Here is a 19,423-nt window from a genome sequence, read left to right on the forward strand (position 1 = left end):
AAGATTGTGTCCCAAAATCCTCAACGCCACATTGTCCCCTGGTACACAGAAGAAAGGAATGCCATTCAACTTTATGCCCTGTTTAAATGTTATTTTATTAAATATTTTCAATTCAAGGTTTCATTGTAACAAAGCTATGAAGGTTCTACCAACATTCAGACCAAACAAACACTAGCTAATTTTGTTTTAATTATTTCTATATCATGCAAAAATTCTGCATCAAACGCCTTCCATTTCCTGTTTAAAATGTGATATTTATAATATATATTATATAGATGCTTATATTAGCCCCGTAAGAGAACATTAAGAATGCTAAAGGTGTACAGCTATGTCTGATAATGGCCATACCAAGCTAAGATTCTCATTAACTTAAAAACAAACAGAGAGCTTGTCTCCAAGACTGTGCAAAACCAAAACAACCCAACCATTTTCTTTTTTAAGTTTTCTCTGAAAGATGCAGTTACTAAATACAGAGGGTCTTTTTTAAACATTAATAATCAATAGGTAAAGAGACAAGGAAAGATCAGACCTGAAGACGGCATGCATAACTTTTTGTATTTCTTTTTAAAACTGCATAATTGTAATGTCCTGTTTGCTCTCTGCGTGGCTTTTTTTTAAAAACAATCTGAAAATATCAAAGCTTTTCCTCTCCACCTGACTCACTAGCTTACTGCCCTCCTAAAAATGTTCCGAAATGATAAGAGACAGTGTTCACTCCCTCCTGTCTCAGTCCCCACCCCACCCACACATGCAGTTGGGATGGTGGAGGAAGGAAGAAAACTATTTGTCCAGACAAACCCTGGGAAGTATGTATGGCCTTTTCCTGCATCATGGATTAGCTGCTCTAATCATGGTGTGGGATTGACCTAAGAGTCTTCCTTTAAAGGGGAGTGGAGGGATTTCCAGAGAAAGGCAGTAACTCCACTCAATGCTACAGCTTACGGGTCCTTCCCATCATTCCACTGAAAAAGGATCAAGATATAATTTAGCCCTCCTTTTCCCTTAGAATCCACTACAACGTTGCCTTCCTTTTAATATACTGTTTACTCTGTCCCTCAGGAGTGTAGGGATAACATACTGTAAAGCCCTAGGACCAAATTTAGTGATTTGTAGATGGAGGGACTTCAGCTAAAAGTTCATGCCAATATCCCACAATAATGACTAAGTCCCTGCCCTCCTCTTGATCAGGACACAGAAATCAGGGGGCCTCTTAGTGCTAAGAGAATCTACAAAAAAAAAAAAAAAAAGGCCTTTTGCTTCTCTGGCCCAGGATTAATTCAGACAAATCAACAAAATAATTCAACATTCCCCTTCTAGCAAATAAAGGAAACAGACAGCATCCCCCAACAAAGGAAGGAAGATGAATTTGCCCAAAGGACAAGCATCAGAAGGTCTGTAGTAACTACCTTTCCCCTCTGTATCACGAGGCCTGAAGCCCTCTATCTACAGTTTGCTGAGATTCTGAGTGGATTGTTTTATGAGTTACATCATGACCATTAAAAAACAGAAAAGTTATCCAAAAAAACACCAGGACACATGACACTTACAAAACAGATGGGGGCGGGGAGGGGAGACGCACCTGCCTTGGGTTGCTGGCTCCCTCTACTATTTTACCAGAGAACAAAAAAACAAACAAAAATAATCAAACTGGAAGCCGGTGAGCCCCTTAATTCTATGGGTGCATATATTTCAGTATCAAACACAAGCTAACGATGCATCACATAGAGGTGGATGCGTGAGTCCTCATGAAAGAACATAACACTAGTTTTCTCATCTGCTTCCTAAGGAACATGTGTTCTTCAGCACTGCGGATCTCAGCTACGCTACAAGAAAAAGAAAAGCCATAAAAGAAATCCCATACATGTACCCTCTTCCTCTAAAACCTTTGCTCTTAACGCTTCTTTTGTCAGCAGGCCGCAAACCTTCGTGTTTGGCCAGGGAGTGGCCACTTCTAAAACCAGGATCTCTCAAGAGCAAGCTCCTATTTATATTTTTATTTAAGCCATTTTTTATAGTCCCCTTTTCCAGCCTTGGTTTTACTCGACATCCCGTTTTGTTTTTAGGAAGTCTGTGGGCTCTGGCGGCTGAGCAGCCAGCTTTCCGCAGCATCCGCACCACGCTGAAGACTTAAGAAGAAACTCGGGCTGAAGTCAGTCCGCTGGGCAGTGGGAAGTGGAGAAGTGTCATTCCTCCACCTTTCCCTCCCATTCTTCATTCAGGCCCCTCCAGTGTTTCCTCGCCACCGCTCACTGATTAAAGTCACAGCACAGCCTGAATGCAATGTTAGCTTCCACCTTGCCTTTGTGGAGCAGAGTTCAGCAATCTGCTGCTCAAGCTGCCTTCTCCTCCTCCTCGCGCTCTCTCGCCTTCCTTTTTGTTTCCCCCTCGCTCGGTTTCTGAAAGATGCTCCAGTTGATGCCATTTCGTCAGCCCTGGGGGAGGGGGTGTTGGATAGTCTGTCATTTATTTATCATTATTCCGGTTTATTTTATTTTTTAATACAAACAACATGTCTCTCTTAGATTTAAAAAACACCTTCGTACAGCAGAAACAGACACGATGGATCCATGGAAAACAACAGAAAGGCGGCAGCGCCCGGAGCATCAGATGCATGCAGGGTTTCGTGCATTTGGCTGCTGCCGGTTTGTAATTTGTAATTTTTTTTAAACGTCAAAACGGACATGACCGTCGCTGTCACTCAGGCACTCCAGAGCTGCTTGCTAAGAAGATATTGCCCTCCAGCTGAGTATCTCCAAAAGCTGCTGCAACCAAGAGGCGGCAATGTCCACCCAGAAAGGAGAGAAAAGAATGGGGTGGGAGAAGGAAGGGAAATAAAGCCAAAAGTTAGCTGCACAATTTATACAGAAACTCTCCCACAGCTTACCAGGCAGGGAGAAAACGCTACAAGTGATACAAAAGGAAGGAACACCTCACCACACACAGTGCACCCCAGACCTGGGCTGGGAAGGTGCACCCCTGCAACACACCAGGACGGGACCCTTCTTCCCACCCAGCCCCGTTCTCCAGGCTGGGAGGATGAATCTCCGCTGGTACGGTGAGAAGGGACACCATTATTGCAGTCGCTGCTCTGCTATGGGGCTCAGTTATAGCAGAGGGAAACTCTCCTCACATCATGCTTTAGAGGAGGGGAAGATGAATCCCAGCACTCCAGAGAGAGGGGACAGCGTGGAAGGAATGGTCTGACTGGACCAGACCAAACCTGAGGTCCAAAGTCCAGCCCCAGATGCTTCAGAGGGGAGTGCAAGGCACCCCAAAGCACGTTGTTATGGAATGACCTGCCCGTAGGGACAGTTGCTTCCTCACTGTAAGTTACAGGTCAGCTCCTGCCCTGGTGGAGGTGGGTTCATAACCCTGCATACGGTTTTGTTTTCTATTTAATCTTGTCTAATGTAACTCTGGATGTTCCCCCTATCTGTATATACCACCATTCTCTTTCTGGGTCCTGCTAAGCTGCTGGCCTCAATGATGTCTTGTAGCAATGAATTCCAAAGTCTAACAGTGTGTTGTGTTAAAAAAAGGATTTCTATTCAGCAGTTCTAAATTTGCCGTTTTTTATTCTTGTATCATGAGAAGGTAACTAAGACTATCTGATTTACCTCCTCTCTACTACTCCCCACCTTGGATACCTTTATCATGTCCTCTCTGACTCCTCTCTATGGTAACAGTCTGACTCTTCTCTGCCTCGCTCTTCACGTGGAGGTTCTCATATGTCTAAATTATGCTCATCACTGGACTCCCTGTAATTCTGTTATATCCTGTCTAAAGTGGAGTGAGCAGAACTGAACTCAGTATTCCAGGAGAGAGTGAACCACCGATGTATATTATGGTATTTTAGTATTATCCTCCATCCCATTCCTTCTCCATCTTAATACCTCAGTGCCTTTTGACCACTGCTCCATACTGAGCACGTTTGCGGACAGCTGTCCACAATTCTGCAGCCTTTATCCTGGGGGGGTTATAGTTAATGTAAAGCCCAGCAATGGGCACAAGCAGTTTACACTGGTTTATAATTTGTTTCAGCCAGCGTGACCTGTTACCAAAGGGAGGGTCCCAGGGCTATCCTTTCCAAAGATAGCTATACCATTTGCTACCCTCCAGCCCAGCAGCTGATTCCTGAGGGAATTCTCCAAATATGCAGTTAAACCAACCCAACTCCCAGCGTAGACAGTGCTAAGCCGACAGGAGAATTTTCCCATCAACCTAGCTACCGCCTCTCAGGGAGGTGGGGTACCTACACCAAGGGGAGAGCCCCTCCTATCAGCATAGGTAGCTGAAGCAGTGCAGCTGTACCACTGTAGCATTGTAAGTTTAGACAAGCCCGTAGTCCTAAGCAATACACAGGACTACATTCAAGACATCGCTGCAGTTGAGCCACTTAGTAACAGTGACTACAGTATGATGAAGTTCAACATCCTCTGGGAAGAAATCTTATAGAACCTCATCCGGTGACACTCAATTTAGAAAAAGGCATTTTTAAAAAAGGGAAGAAACTAGGCAAAAAGTTTCTAACATTAGGAAACTTAAATCCTTGGACTCGGCATGACAGCTACGTAGGCACACATAAGAAAGGATGCATAAGGCATGCACACATTTCAACATAAGAGAAAGCAAGGAGATAAGTAAACCAGCATGGCTAAATAATAAGCTTCAAGAGGTTATCTGAGCCAAACTGGTATCCCTCAGAACCAGCTGTTCCAAGAAGCAATTGTTTGACGGTGTCAACAAATTGTTTAGTCAAACTTTGCTCCATTGTGATGTTTGGCCATTTTGTATATGGCCAGTTTAAGTTGCCCAATATTACCATTTCCATTAGCTTTATTTGCCTTTGATCTCTCTCTCGGTATGTTCAAAATCCTTTTGCTGATTAGAAGGCCAGTATTAACATTCTAATATATTTGTATTCTTATGGCTTGGGATTTGTATCCTTATAGATTGTAGTCTATGGTTCTCTCTACTTTGACACTGCCTCATTCAAATCCTAGGGAATTGTTAAACTCTGGAGCAACTTCCCACCTACCTCTCCAACCTCATCTGTCCTTCCCTGTATTGTTTATAGGCAGGCATTAGAGTACCCCACTGACTTAGCATTGCATCATGCTCCTGGAGCACCTGTCACGTCAAGCTCTCTTGCACTACCAGGCAGTCTCATTCACATATGTTTGCTTTTATGCTCCTCATCACTATGCAGACATTTATAGTTTGCATGTGGGGCTGGATACCTATTTGTATTCAACACTTCAGTCTAACACCCTGTTACTTTCCTGCAATTTTACCTCTGGGATCTCAGTCTGCCCACCCCTGTTCAGCTGTAATTTCTGTCTGCTCTTTCCCTGGTTCCTTGCCTTTGTGTGATTGACATTGTTAGAAAAGATCCATGTCAGACCTAGTTGCTCTTCAGGCAACTCTCCCCACGCTCCTACTTTAAATAATCACCCAAGACCTCATTACATTTTCTGCCAGGCAATGGGACCCGCCTGCACCCCAGGACCAGAGAGGTGGAGGCCAGCACATTACAGCCAGGGACCCAATCCCACCCCCACCCCAGAGCCAGGCATATGGCTTCCCTCTGCAGTCCAAGGCCAGAGTGCATAACCTGACCCAAGTGTCCCAGGTTAGCGCCTGGCGGCCCTGCGGAGGCTGAGCCAGCACTAGTGTATCCCCTGGAGGCAGCTGTAGCACTCTGAAATCCTCAGTGAGGGGCTATACCTGCAGGGTGCGACTCCCATCTGCCAACAGAGCGAGCTCATCACCTCCGTATGGTGCACACTCAGGGAAAGGGACACCTGGGGTGGAGAGAGGGCTGAGGGAAATGTTTCACTGTCTTAGCTCCACTCTGCCTGCAGCCAGATAGTAAATGACCATCCCTCAGAGCCCGGTTAATGGCCTCTCAACATTCTGGGCTTCCGATACTTCATTGCCACATACAGCTGCCATGGCCGCATGGTATGTCATCTGCTCTCCCTGCTGGAGCGTACCTGTGTTCGATCTTCACTGGAGCGGAGCGGCAGGGGCCCCAGAGCAGTGATAGTGGACATTCAGCCACTTGCCATCGCGGCGGTGCCAGACGCGGGTCTCTTCAGACTGCGTGGTGCGGGGCCGGCCCTGGCCATCGATGTATTGAGTCAGGCGGATGTAGGCAATGCAGGCTGCGTCTTCGCCAATGACATGGACGTGGGGGTTCAGGATGGTGGTGTGGATTGGCTTGCTGTTCTTGGACAATACTGGGGGGACATGCAAAACCATCAGCTTCATGTCCCCATTGAGAAGATCAAGGCCTCGCATACCACTACATCTACTGTCCCCGTTTCCTTCCCCTCCCACCTGCATCCTAGGCCACAGCATCTCTGCTCCCAACACTCCCGAGGCACAACCCAGCCACCTCTCTTGCTCCCCGAATTCAACCTCCTCACCCCTCAGGTTATCTCACCCTTCAGCTCCCATTTGCTCTGCTTTTATGCTCAGAACACATTCCACACTCCAGGCATCAGTGCGGCCAGTGCCTCAATTACAGGGCCGTTCTCATTCTCAGATGTTACCTGCAGCACAGCTGTGTGCAAGGGCCCTTTGAGGCTTGCCAGGACCTCCCTGGGCGCCAGCAGGCCTCAGTGAGTGACAGGCACTCCAGGGCTGTCATGCAGACAATGAGAAAGAGGTGAGCGGGCCCCCTTCACCTCACAAGCCAAGGATCAGTGTGTGCTAAGGGGGCCCTTTCCCCAAGATCAGCCACATGCGGCAGCTCAGGATAGCAGCTCACTTCCTTCGCCCCACACTGTGGTGACTCCTGGGGATGGACGCGGGACAGGAAACCACAGGGGTGTTATTTAAGGGAAGGACAACCCCACACAAGGGCATTTGCTGGGTTTGCCTTCCCAGCCACACGGACAAGGTGTCCCCCCTCTGACCCAGTTACCAAAGGGTTCACCAGGGGTTTGGGATCTGAACCAGGGACGTGGGACCTCAACTTGGAGAAATTCTGAGAGCAATACACTGCAAAGAGCTACGTCCTGGCATGTGTGACAGAGAGTATCCCTCCCACCCCTATGACTGGGCAGGGCTCCCCAGCTGAGCTGGGTTAGCGTCTCTTTCCCCTTTTACACTGACTGGAAACCCAGTGTCTTGGTCCCTTTGAACCACTGGTTCCCACTCCGACAACATACTTTGTGCCAGACTAGCCCCATTCCTAGGGCGAAGAGAAATGAGGGAAACAGAAACCTCACTGAGGGAGGAGAGAAAGTGCTGGATCTTAATAACCCTTCACAGTTCACCCACATTAAACCCTGGTGTCCATGGACAGTCTGAGAGAACTGCAGCCATTTCCCAAGATAGGGCAGAGAGGTGTGAATGAGGGGGCGGTTGGCATTGCTGGAATCTGCCCACTCACAGTTCTCGAAGTAAAACTTGTGGAAGTCCATCCCCTCGACTAGGTTCCCCAGTGCTTCGGGTTCAAATGAGGTCAGGCCCGGGTCACAGATCTTCCTGCAAAGAAAAAGGAATATTCATGCCCCAGGGATTTCCACCCCCTTATAAACTTCTCAGAGCCATCACCCTCTCCTGGACCAGCCCCGAAGTCCACGAGCTATTTTGTGCCATATTGCTAGCTCCTTGTGCTTATTCAGACACATCCCTCCCCTGGGACTGAGACCCATGTTGACTACCTGGAGCTGGTGTGTTTCTTTCAGTTCTGTGGTCCAGCCAAGCATCCAAGCATGTATCACACACAGTCTGTCCCTTAATCCTATCTCCTTCCATCCCGCACTGATCATCCCCATCTCCCTCTGCTCCTGCATCGCAGGGCTTCCAGATGTGCTCCTTTAACGGTCACCTGTTCTGCTGCTGGTATCTGCCTTACTCCTGGTACCAAGTGTTCATTTAAAGAGCCTCCTTGGCTCTAACTCCCATAGCTACAGTTGTCAGAGAGTGAAGCGTAACCCTCCCCACCCCACTGCACTGGACAACCTGCATGACTCGCTCATGGGCAGGGGCCATTCTGCCTCTTGCCCACAGGCTGACATGTAGAAACAGAATGCCCAGTGACACTGTACTTACGTGTAGGCCTCAAAGTCTCCATTGTTGATGGCTTCAATCAGCTGCTCTGTTATCTTAATGATCTCTTGTTTGCGCACTGTGGACGAGAAGTAAAGGCAATTTAACTATGCTTCTGCCTTGACTGGGAGGAAGTGAGACAATCGAGCGCCTCCTACTGGACAATTTGCAGGACGCCATTGACCCTGATCTCACAGGAGGAGCTCCCTGCACTCCAGAGATATGTTATAATGGCAGCCATCTATTCAAGGGCACGGGGTTGGTGGTATGAACGGGAAATGGTGACCCCAGGATGCAGGGAGAAGGGGAATAAAGACACCGTCTCATACTCATTTTCTCCTCCAAAAGCAGGCCTGTCCCAGGAGCCTCATCGTCCCCTGACAGCCTGGGCTGCTTCCAGGGACTGCAAGGAAGGGCCCCGGTCACTGAACAGGCCAACACAAAGGAAAAAGTAAAACCTGGCACCAGCTGTCGGAAGTGAAGCCCCCACGCCCACGACATCCAGATATAGCAGTGGCCACAACAAGATCAAGGCAGCCAAAGAATCCCTCAGCAATTTACCTATCACCATCACTCCCCAGATAGCGAGTGCTGCAAACACGCCATCGGGACACATGCAGGGACAGATTCCACAAGCTGGCGAGGCAACTAAAGCAGAAAAAATTGCCAGCTCTACGGGGCTGGGCCTCATCCCCCCCGCAGTAGCCCATGCTTGGCACACAGCTCCCTGTAACTGGCTTCGGGGCACTCAGCACTCGAATAGCACTGCCACTTCACCCAGTTTTGCTCAGCAGACATTCACGTGGATGGATCTACTGCCTGTCGCTGTCTCAGTCCTCTCTGGCCAGCACACCTATTTTCTCCGGTCAGCTGTAGGCAGCCCAGCTCCCCTCGTCTTGCCATCCTTACCTCTGATATCAAAGCACCAAACCCTGCAGCAAAGCGTGCACAATGAATGGGCTTTATTACAACTCTCAGTAGCAGTCCCTAGGGGCTCACTAGAACTAATCTTTCCTTTGCAGTTCGCATACCTGAGTACACACCGATCCAAGTGCTACATCCGTATACACCGTACACACGCATGCATCTACGTATAGACCCAAGGCGTCCTACATCTGTCTGTCCCCCCCACCCCCCCGCGCACGCTCAATAAGTGAAGGTATTGTATGAACTGCTGGCACTATCTAGGATGCGCTATCTGTGGTGGTATCTGTAAAGCTACGAAATAAATAACCTAAGTGTTGCTATTGTCACCAGCTATCTGAAGCCCCCCCGTCCCCCCCCCACATTTCTAACACCAACTGGCCCCGGTTAGGGTGCAAAAGCATAATCTCAGCTGGTGAGAGACATGACCACACCCACTTCTGTAATCCACCAAGAACGTTTTGCTATGCAGCTCCCCACAGATACATTTCAGCCAGTAGCATGAGCTCGTCACATTAACTGAGCAGGTCCTGGCAGTGGGGCTGGTGTACTGTAGCGTAGTGTGTTATTTGTGCACCAATGGGCATGGGAAATGGATCAAGGGGGTGCACCAGATTACGTTAGCTACGAAATGATGCTTCGTGAGCAAGTCATTCATGAGCAATGTGGCCTTCCCTATGAGGATAAGTGGCAAATGGGTTCTCCCACCCAGTGGAGAGAGTACAGATACATTCAGCAGCTCGAGAAGGAACCCCAGGGGCTGGGGGAAGAGCAGAGAAAGATTTTCTTTGGGATGAGTGAAGAGGCCTAAAGCCACAAGAGCCTTGGGATAGCTCATCTCAGAGGGTCTCCAGCTCAACATGCAAGGCAGCATCCACTCCACAGGTCAGACACAAAGCCAACACACAACACTGTGCCTTGCCCCGGTGTTTACTGTACGCACTGAGCTACCACAGCAACAGAGGTGGTGTGTACCCTTACCTCCGAGGCTGGGCACCCCTGGCTTTCACACAGCAAGGCACTCCTGCCTCCCAGTCAAGATGGAAGTCAATACGGCCTCCCCTGCTTTCTCTTCTAGGAAGGGTAATCGAGGACCAACCAACAGCGGTCCCTGAAACCCTCCCCGCCATGTACTGTCTCACACACCTTGGATGATACTGTCTGGGTGCTGCCAGTGGGAGGCCCACACGGCTGTATCTTCCCCAGTGTTGCCCGGTAGTATCTCCACAAGTGAGGAACACAACACAGTAACTAAGGCCCTACCCATACTACAACTTTTAACCAAGTCTGTAGCGACTTCAAGGCACGATTGGCTTTAAACATGGCTTGTGTACACACAGACGGCATTGTTCACACATGGCTAGTGACCACGTGTTCCACCACATGGCTGTCCTCCCGCAACCGGTTTCCCACACTGGTCTACAGTGTACCTGGGACCCAATAATCATGCCTGTGTAAATGGTTTGGGCCAACCCTCTTTCCAGAGCACGTGGCCCCACATGCTGCTCGTGCTGCTCTGTGTGCATGTCCTTCGGGCACTGCATCCACTGCTGAGGAAGTACGGGGCAGCTGCCTGGAGTCTCCCAGAATGCACTTTCACAAGTGCAGTTGGTAGAACGGCTGCAACGGGAGAAACGATTGTGTGTGGACGTGAATTGAGCTATGTTACTCAATGTGACTGTGCCTCTAGCCGACTACAACGGTCACCCCTGTAGCTGTAGCATGAAAGGGCAACTGCCCCCCCCCCCCCCCCCCCCGAGCAGGGACCAGGAGGACAGGGTGCATAAGGGTGAAGAGGAGGGTAACTAGACGTCTAGAATTAGTTGCACTACTCCACTACTGCTAGCCAACCACTAACTTACACGCTGCACTGTTAAATACAAACGGAACTACAGGAGTTAGCAAAGGCTCCGACTGAGCACGCTCTAACTCCAGTGTCTGCCCTGGGCTGTCCCAGGCAAGAAGCTTCTCCTCACAAGACTGCGTGGCTGCAAAACAAACGTAAGCATTAAAATAATATTAAAAAACCCAACAACAACAGAATGCAAAATAAAACCAACAGAGAAGCACACCACACAGTCCCAGCCCCCATCTCCACACAGACCCACACCCCTTCAACCCCCACCTTCCAGGCTGGCTCCTGTCATGCCGTGTGGGCCGCGCAATGCTCAGAAGGGCAGGGGAAAATCCTTTGGAGCATAGCGGAAATCTCACGGATGCCAAAGGGCTTGGCCTGAGCATGTCCTGAAGCAGCCCACCCTCTCAGGTCAGTGACTGAGCAGCACAGGGGAGAATGAGCAGGAGATCCAAATCACTGCAAATCTAAGACAGGAGGAGCGGGAAGGGAGAATGCTTCCTCGCTCAGGGGGCTCAGCACATCGCACTGCACCGCGGCCAGGGCGGCTGGACAAGGTAGGAAGCAGTGCTGGCGGGGGCACAGCGGTTTGGAGTTAACAGATCATTTCCCTTCCCATCTGGCTCAGAGGACCCTCTCCCCAGTCACTGTGCCTATCAAAGCCACACATTCTTGAAGATGCTTCCAAATGGGAGGCGCAACCACTTCACCAAATGAGCTAACAAGGAGGTCTGATGGGGGGCAGCAAAGGAGGGACAAGAGGAGAGGGCAGCTGTTCCCTCCCACCCATTATAGACAGCTTGATAGGAGGGCTCCCAATACCTCCAGGCATCACTACACTTGTGGCCTTTTCCACTATGGTCCCCTCTGGGTAGGCCGTGAGGCCACTAGGAGAACAGACCCAGACAGATTGTTCCAGGACATGCCTACAGGGAGGGGCATGGATAGCTGGACCACCTGCTCTTACAGTGTCTCTGTTGCCAGGATGCTACAGAGCTGACAGATTCAGGGAAGACCTGGGAGAACACGCAATAAGTGACGGGATTTTTCAGGTCCAAACCCACTGAAGCACTGAGCGAGACACACAACAGAGACGCACACGCAGAGGGAAAGTGCCTCCAGAGTCAAGGCTTCACAAAGAGCTCCAGACACGGCAGAAGGCACAGGGAAGGGGTCTTCCAGCTGCCACAGCCCTACTCCCAGCGAGGTGACTCACTCTACTACTGGTACTCAGCACTTCCATGGCACCTTCCATCTGAGGAGCTCAAAGCTCAACACAAACAGGAAACAATTCAGCCTCACACCACCTCTGAGTGTCAGGCCAGTCTCATTCCATTTTACAGCTGGGTAAACTGAGGCTCGAGAGGCAACATGACTTGTGCAACGTCACCCAGCGAGTGTCACTGAAGAGAATGCCATGCCTTATCCACAGGGAAGCAGGGGAATGGAATTAGTGAGGATGAGGGTCCACCTTACAGGGGGCTCTGGAGAATTTCAGCATGTGGGGGAGGGGAGATGGATTTATTTATACGCTGAAGTACTGGAAATGAAAATCCACCCTCTGGAAGGGAACTGGGGAAAGGAAGGTCATGGGGAGGGTGGAGGAAGGATGCTGTGGAGCGCTGCACCCCTGGACTTACTGGCTGAGAAACAGAGAGAAAGCTGGGACTGCATGGACTCAGTCTGTGTTTTGCTCTCACTGTGCCTCCGTCCTTCAAGCACTGAGCTGCCATCCCCGGTGGAGAGAGGGGGAGCTAGCATGGCAGGGAATTAAAAACACAAAAACAACAAAACACGCAGTTCAGTAAATAAAAAAAGAGAAAGGAAGGAGAACATTAAAGAAACCACATTGATGGGCACAGAAACCTGCAAGAGCACCCTCCAGCACAAAGGCAAGCAGCCTGCACTACACCATAGTCCCTCAGTACAATGTAGAACTGCATGCTCCTTTCAGCCCTGCTACACTCCAACCAATGGCTCACTGAGGCATCACTGACCACATACCTAAAGCTGTCTACTGCTCCATTGACATCGGCCTGCCCTTGTACACCTGCCTAGTCTGTCTCATGCAAACTCAGCAGCAGCAAAGTAGCTCCTCGTTCCCCAGGGGCCTGGCTGTATAGGGAGCTGAGGACTCCAAGCTTCGCAGTGGAGGGAGGATGAATTTCTTGGCTCGAGTGATGAACACATTGTAACCAGGGAAAGATACCTGCAGTGTGTCTGTGTGTGATAGAGAAAAGGGGGTCCTCCTTCTGAGCCTCTCACTGGATTTCAACTTCTGATTAGCTAACTACTTTGAGGGAGGAGTTAAATCAGGAAGCATTTGGTGAGTGCTGGCACTCCTAGAAGTAAAGGGACAACAGTACTAGCCACGCTGGACATGGTGCAGACAGTAACTGTGCAAGCTTCTTCCCTGCCACCACCCCACACCGCAGCATCTTCTGCTCTTCCAAGTCCTAAGAAGATACCCCCACAGCTCAGTCAGTAAACGCCAATTCTGAGCAGCAGTATCCCTGCCATTCCAGCCTTAGGTTCCCTACATAGCCCTTCAATACACCTTATCCCAACCCATGGTCCCCTTGCTTTGCCAGTGCCGACCCTCTCCTCTTTCTTCACAGCTCTGCTAATGCCCTTCACTCCAGACCTGCAGCACCCACTGCTACAGTTCTAGGCCTCTGCCAAGCACAAATTGCCAATGGTATTGGGCTTCAGTGAAGAGTGACTTCAGAATGTGGACAGTCATCTATTTGAGATTAAAGAGTCCAAACTGGTTTCTGACTCATGTCTCCAGGGATCAGAGGCTACATATTCCACTAGCCATTACTAATCTCCTGAGTCATCCAGTCCCCAACCCTCAAGTTGGCTTCATTCAAGCCTCACTTTGGGCAGAAGTGAGGGCTACAGCATTAGCATGTGATGAGGCCAGGTCTCCCCTTGAAATTGGACCTGTATTAGAGAGTTTGTCCAACCAGCAGTGTCTCTCTCTGGTCCCCATGACTCCTCAGAACGGCTGCCAGCAGCTCATTGTGCAGCGAGTCATGAATCATCACAGCTGACTCATGTGGTATCAGTAAGAACAGCCCCCTGAGACTGGCAGGGCTAGAACTAGTGCTGTCCTGGGTGTTTGACAGAACAGGCTTTGGTTATAACGGGGGAGAGTACACCTGTGCCTCACTGCTTCCTACTGCCTCTCCCCCACCCGAGAGAGAGAGACTTCAGAATTTGCTCCCAGGGAGAGCACTGTCTCCTCCACCACATTCCTCTTCAGTGTGGCTGGAATTTCCCTGACTTGCTTACACTTCCCAGTGTACTGGGCAGCTGCTGAAACACTGCACTCCAGGCCAGGCAGGTCTGACTCATGTAAGTCCATCACAAGAAGGAGAAAGGATTGTACAATGTGGTCATGTAGAGGTATACAATTTCACCCCCCTTTATTAACATCTCTCTCCTCTAACATGCCCCAACGCTGGGGCAGCCAGGGAATTCCATTTCCACCTGCAAAGGGAAAACAGAACAGAGAGAGCAGAGTCCCTTTGCCCTGGACCAGAGACAGTACATCCATCCAAAAGACATGGGTGTGGAAACAAGAGAGCTTCTTGGACGGGGTGAAACAAGGAGATCTCAATCCCCTGCAAGCTGTGTCGAAACACAGAAAGGAACAGCTAGATTCCAGATCTGAAGAGGGGAAAAAAGAGAGAGATTCCAGTCCTGTAAATGGTTGGGAATGGAGAGATTCCAATGCCCGTGAGGACAGAATTCCCACCTTGAGACTAACAAGACACACAACTTGGGGCATGGAGGGTTCACATGCCCCAAAAGCCAGGCTGGCCACTTCCTCAAAGCAGACTGAATGGTGCATACCCATGACCCCACTGCAATAGGCCTGGCAGACAAAGCCATGGCAAACTCAAGAACCGAATCAGATGCACAGCTCTGGGGATGTTAAACCATGACGACTGAACTCTGCAGGTCGGACCTCCAGAGTCTCCTGCCCACAGCCCCACAATATCACCTACCTTTCAGATCCTCATCTTCAGTGGTGGTGTTACAGCTCTCTGTGGAACCCTGCACGGCACAAGAGAATGTTACTAGATGGCAAAGTCAGTAGATTGAAGACACTTCCGTTTGTCTGTGGAAGAGGATGGGGGAAGGGCAAAACAAAGGAAGAGACAGGAACGGGATGATAGAAGGAGTACTACTAAGAGGAGTGGGATGAAACCGGGCAAAGCATTAGTCAATACCTAGCAGCAAGATCAATTAGGCGTTGGAGTAGCATCTCATGAGAAGTGGCACAAGCCCTCAAAGCTGGGGCCATTCAAGAAGGCAGCACCAAGCCCTGGGAGTATATATCACAGGGGACAATTCCGCACTCACCCTGAGGAGAGTTCTCCTATGAGGTGAGAGAAGAGGGAATATGGATCACCTACAACTGTACCTTAGAGCGCACTGAAAGGAACCGGTCTCCAACTCCAGAGCCCACCATTAGTATGCACTTGGTGAGGATCTTGCCCACTGGGTCAGGAAAGGGACAGTGAAATCTGACTTGGAATTTACTAGCCCTCCCTGCCCAAGTGTTCTAGAGGTCCACAGTCACCTAACAGAACCCTCCCAGTGCCAGAGCGACTGTTCACAACCATCCTGCGATGCATCGTCAAAGGGGCAGGAACTAGGGTCACGGAGGTTTCCCTAAGGAAAAATAATAGCGACACGCCCTTACCTTTATGCCATCTGTGGCATTGTGGACAACAGTCGTTTGAGGCTCCTATGAAAGGAGGGGAGAAAAGAATTAAACTCAGATTCTCAAACCTTTTCCCCTTGTTTTCACTCTCCAACAAGCACAGAACAAGTGACCAACATGGAAACAAATCACAAACAAACAAACTCCAAGCTGCTGACGTGTGTCCAAACACACACTTTCTGCTCCAAGGGCTTCTTGAAAAGAGATGCTCAACAAACAGCTACATTCGCAAGGAGACAAAGCCCCCAGACACCCACTAGGTTCCAATTTGCCTTTTGAGAACATTGTTGGCACACACACCTTAAACCTGTGCCCAGCTAGCAGCTGGGAGTATAAATCTCCACCCTCTAGAAGGCAATTGACTAAGCAATGAGCCCTCAGCAGGTTCTCTCTCAAAGAACAGATTTTTGGGGGAGGGGGGCAAGGGGGATGGTGGTGGGTGGGGCAAGGGCCTTTGTCTCCCAGCTTTCCATTGAGTTTGCCAGATTTTTTTACTCTGAAAAGGGACATTCATAATTTCCATAAGAAAAAAGGGGATAAAATAAGACAATGTGTCCCAGAGAGGAACTGCTCAGGGAACTGGGCTGCAAAGGAAAATGCATAATTTGCTAAAACAAACGTCTCCCAAATGAGACATCTGTAACACAAAAAAGCATCAGAAAGGTGCCTTCAGCACCAAAAGAGGAGCAGGTAAAGCCAATGCAGGGGAAGCTTAAAATTATGAAATGTCCCAGGGAAAAAACTCTCTGGAATGTTACAGAAAGCAGCTGCTAGGCCTCCAGGAGCACAAGCTAGTTTCTGCACTTATCCTTTTGCTCTGGAGACAACACGTGGGATCCTGCCCCATGTCACCCACCTACATCACTCCTCTGGATAGATCGGCAAGGGCACCAGGGGCTGCGATGGTAGAATGCACTCTCACCCATCCATCTCCACTACCTACTTGACTGCTGCCTGATCTTCCAAAGGTACCCAGGTAGAACGCACTTGGGCTGGGCTGCTAAACATACCAGGCACAGCATGCCCTACAACCCCACTGCATGTTGCAGAACATGAATGGGTGATGACAGCACAGAAGGCGATTAACTTCGCAGCCAATAGTGCGAGGGGGCCACAAAGGGGTTCCTTTGAGACATGTGTGCCCACCCCACCCACTCACGGTGGCCTGAAGTCCATGCTCCGGGTGTTGGAGAGTGACTCCATCGTTATCTTCTTCAAAACCAGCCTCCCCCAAGTCAGAGATGAAAATTACACAGGGATGGTGAGGGGGTAATCCAGGCCGGCTGCAGTCCCCACATCCAACCACCACTCCACTCAGCTTCCGCAGCCCCCTACGGCTGTGACTAGACCCCACAGCAGCAGAGGGACAGACAGAACTAAGCCAAAACACAAGCTCAGACAGAGCAGAACAAGCAGCACTCAGGGAGGCAAGAGTCAAAAGTAACCCAAACAGGAAAGACAAGGAAGTAGTAGTAGTCAGGGAAGATACCATGGACGTCTGCACTGGGGGAGATTCTTTTGCTGGGCTTACTAGACTGGTTTTGTTGTTGCTCTGTGGCTGAGACAGAAAAACAGATTGTTTTAGTTCCTCTGCTGGGTAGCAGAGTCAGCAAATCTTTCAAGTATTGTCCTTGTAACTCCCCACCATCTCCTCAGCCCCCATCCCCACACACTCATCTTGCAGCAAGAGATAAGGACAAGGGAACCCATCCCTGGTCGCTAGAGACCATCCTTCCCCCGGGGGTGACCAGGTGTAAGCAGATGTACCCATACCCAAATATACATGGATGGTTAGAGCGATGGGAAAGGAGAGCAAAAGAGGCAGCAGTCCAAAGGGGGAAGGGAGGTAGAGAGAGGTGCAAACAAGAACCTCTGGGGCAGGAGGGCTGGGAGCTGGCGGTGACCCCAGGAGATGAGGACCCAGGGCTGCGTACAGACAGACTACAACTGTGATAGATACAGGAAATGAGTGGGGCAATCTCAGACATGGCTGGTCTGGGATTGTGCCTTTGGGAACCCAGGCATGGGACGATGCTGGCAGGGCCCCAGAGAAGGTGCTCAGGTGGGACAAGGGATGATGGGGATGTGTGGAGTGACATTAGGGCCAGAGCATGAAGGAAGCTGCGAGGGGTGAGTGAGTCCTGCAGGCTGCCTAGCTGGTTTGTGTTTTTCCCCAGTGAGTTTCTCGTAGACAGGGCTGGTGAGTAACACCTCTGTCTTCCTCATTCACACAGCCCAACGGCGAGGCAGAGCTACCAACCCCCCTCCTGCTTGCAGCACGAAGACCTTCTGTTTGGTGAGAGTGGCCCTGCTGAATCAAGAAAGTGCAGGCCAGGCCAGCATGCACCAAGGCTTCTTCCCATGGTGCATTGCCTCGCCTGGGAATCCAACCATGACCCTGCATGAGTCTCCCAAGGGCCCGCGGTGCAATGCTGGGGGAACAGGCCTGTCCCCCACACAGGAGGCAGGGCTCTCGTGACTGAGACAGTTTCACCCCTCTTCCCCTATGTCTTCCCTTCTACCCAATGTTAGCAACAAGATAAAACCAGCAGCACCGCAGGCTCTCTGCAATCCCTTGGCTACAAATCAGCCTCGTAGGGACTCAGACTTCAGAGCTGGCTGGCCTCCTTGCACCCTCTTCCCCACCCTTCAAAAGCAGCACAGAGAGGGTGACTCAGGGGATCCTAGTACATCCACCACCTCACCACCCAGGAACCAAAACCAAGGCTGGGGGATTTCGAATTCAAATGCTAAATCAGAAAAGGCCTGGCGCGAGTTTAAACACACCCACTGCAAGCAGATAACATGGGGCTGAGGTGCCTGTGCGGCCCCGCACCACTCTCCTCTCCTCTGGCTTTCCTTCCATAGCCGCATGCCCTCCTGGAGCTCTATTCAGGTCCCATGGGGACAGAGCATGGTGGGCTTGCCCAGCCCCCAAAGCTAGGAAAAGAGCAGCATTTCCATGCACACATCAGACACTCCATCTCAGTGTGGCCACACATTATCCTGCTCTCCGGCCTTCCGTGTACACTGCTTCGGCAGGGGTGCTTCTAGCCTGCTGGTGCAGACATGTGGGGGGAGCTGCCATGTGGCTGGACACCTGACTCAGCTCTGGAACAGGAGGCAGCTTCACTGAAAAGAACCTCCGAGGGAGCCACTACAACCCCAAACCTCACTGCAGAACAGCTGATAATCACCCTTTAGGTCTCAAGGCCAGCTACCTCACACAACTCAGCCCCACAAGAGCTTTTGAAACGCATGCAGCAGACCTGTTCTCCATCCTGCATGGAACACCTGGCTGCCCAACCTGACCCCACTGCTGTCCCAACAGAACTGAAGGAAGAGGTAGTTCTGCACAGCGTATCAAGGTCCCGGATGTTCGCCAGCTGACCAGATCCACAGCATTGTGCTTAATTCCCCTATGAAGCCATTACGAAACCAAGGACACAGAAAATGTGACTGGCGTGCTCCACATATCTGTACCTTAGGGAGATGCCTGACCTAGCGACTTCTGCTCTTTGGGCCTCTGTGGCCATTTAACCAATTGCTCTTCACTTTCACAGGCAGACACCCCACATATGGGCTCAGTAAGCAAACAAGTGAGCCACGTGCATGCACACCCCTGCCCCTGCATGAGCACCAAGTATCCTTACAGATTCGTGCAGTACAGATGAAGATCTTGACTTTTAAAAGAAGGCGGTCCACATAGGAAAGCATCAGGCCATTGAGAAGAGCTACTTGATATGACCAGTTTTGGCAGAACCAGTGAAAGTGCTCTCTGAGCTAGACAATGAGAGACAGACAGACAACACAGAGGGTGCAAGAGAGAAAACAGACCAGTG

General features: G+C 50.3%; 1 protein-coding gene across 32 annotated transcripts in view; it reads right to left on the minus strand.

Annotated features, from left to right (window-relative positions):
- Positions 1-70: 70 nt before the first annotated feature.
- CAMK2G (calcium/calmodulin dependent protein kinase II gamma) overlaps positions 71-19,423 on the minus strand; it is a 177,056-nt gene continuing 157,703 nt past the window's right edge. For 4 of the 32 annotated variants that reach the window (XM_048859056.2, XM_048859059.2, XM_048859062.2 and 1 more), the window contains 9 exons: positions 17,071-17,139; positions 15,561-15,605; positions 14,860-14,908; positions 12,484-12,597; positions 10,851-10,976; positions 8,068-8,143; positions 7,403-7,497; positions 5,997-6,242; positions 71-2,762 (listed from right to left, as the gene is read on the minus strand). In XM_048859056.2, the coding sequence (XP_048715013.1) occupies positions 6,010-6,242; positions 7,403-7,497; positions 8,068-8,143; positions 10,851-10,976; positions 12,484-12,597; positions 14,860-14,908; positions 15,561-15,605; positions 17,071-17,139 (807 nt within the window). In that variant the 3' untranslated portion in view covers positions 71-2,762; positions 5,997-6,009. The remainder of the gene's footprint in view (positions 2,763-5,996; positions 6,243-7,402; positions 7,498-8,067; positions 8,144-10,850; positions 10,977-12,483; positions 12,598-14,859; positions 14,909-15,560; positions 15,606-17,070; positions 17,140-19,423) is intronic. The other 28 variants (XM_048859066.2, XM_048859069.2, XM_048859074.2 and 25 more) reach the window with 9 other exon arrangements.

This window comes from Caretta caretta, chromosome 7 (genome assembly GCF_965140235.1).
Source record: "Caretta caretta isolate rCarCar2 chromosome 7, rCarCar1.hap1, whole genome shotgun sequence".
In the NCBI taxonomy this organism is placed as follows: Eukaryota; Metazoa; Chordata; order Testudines; family Cheloniidae; genus Caretta; species Caretta caretta.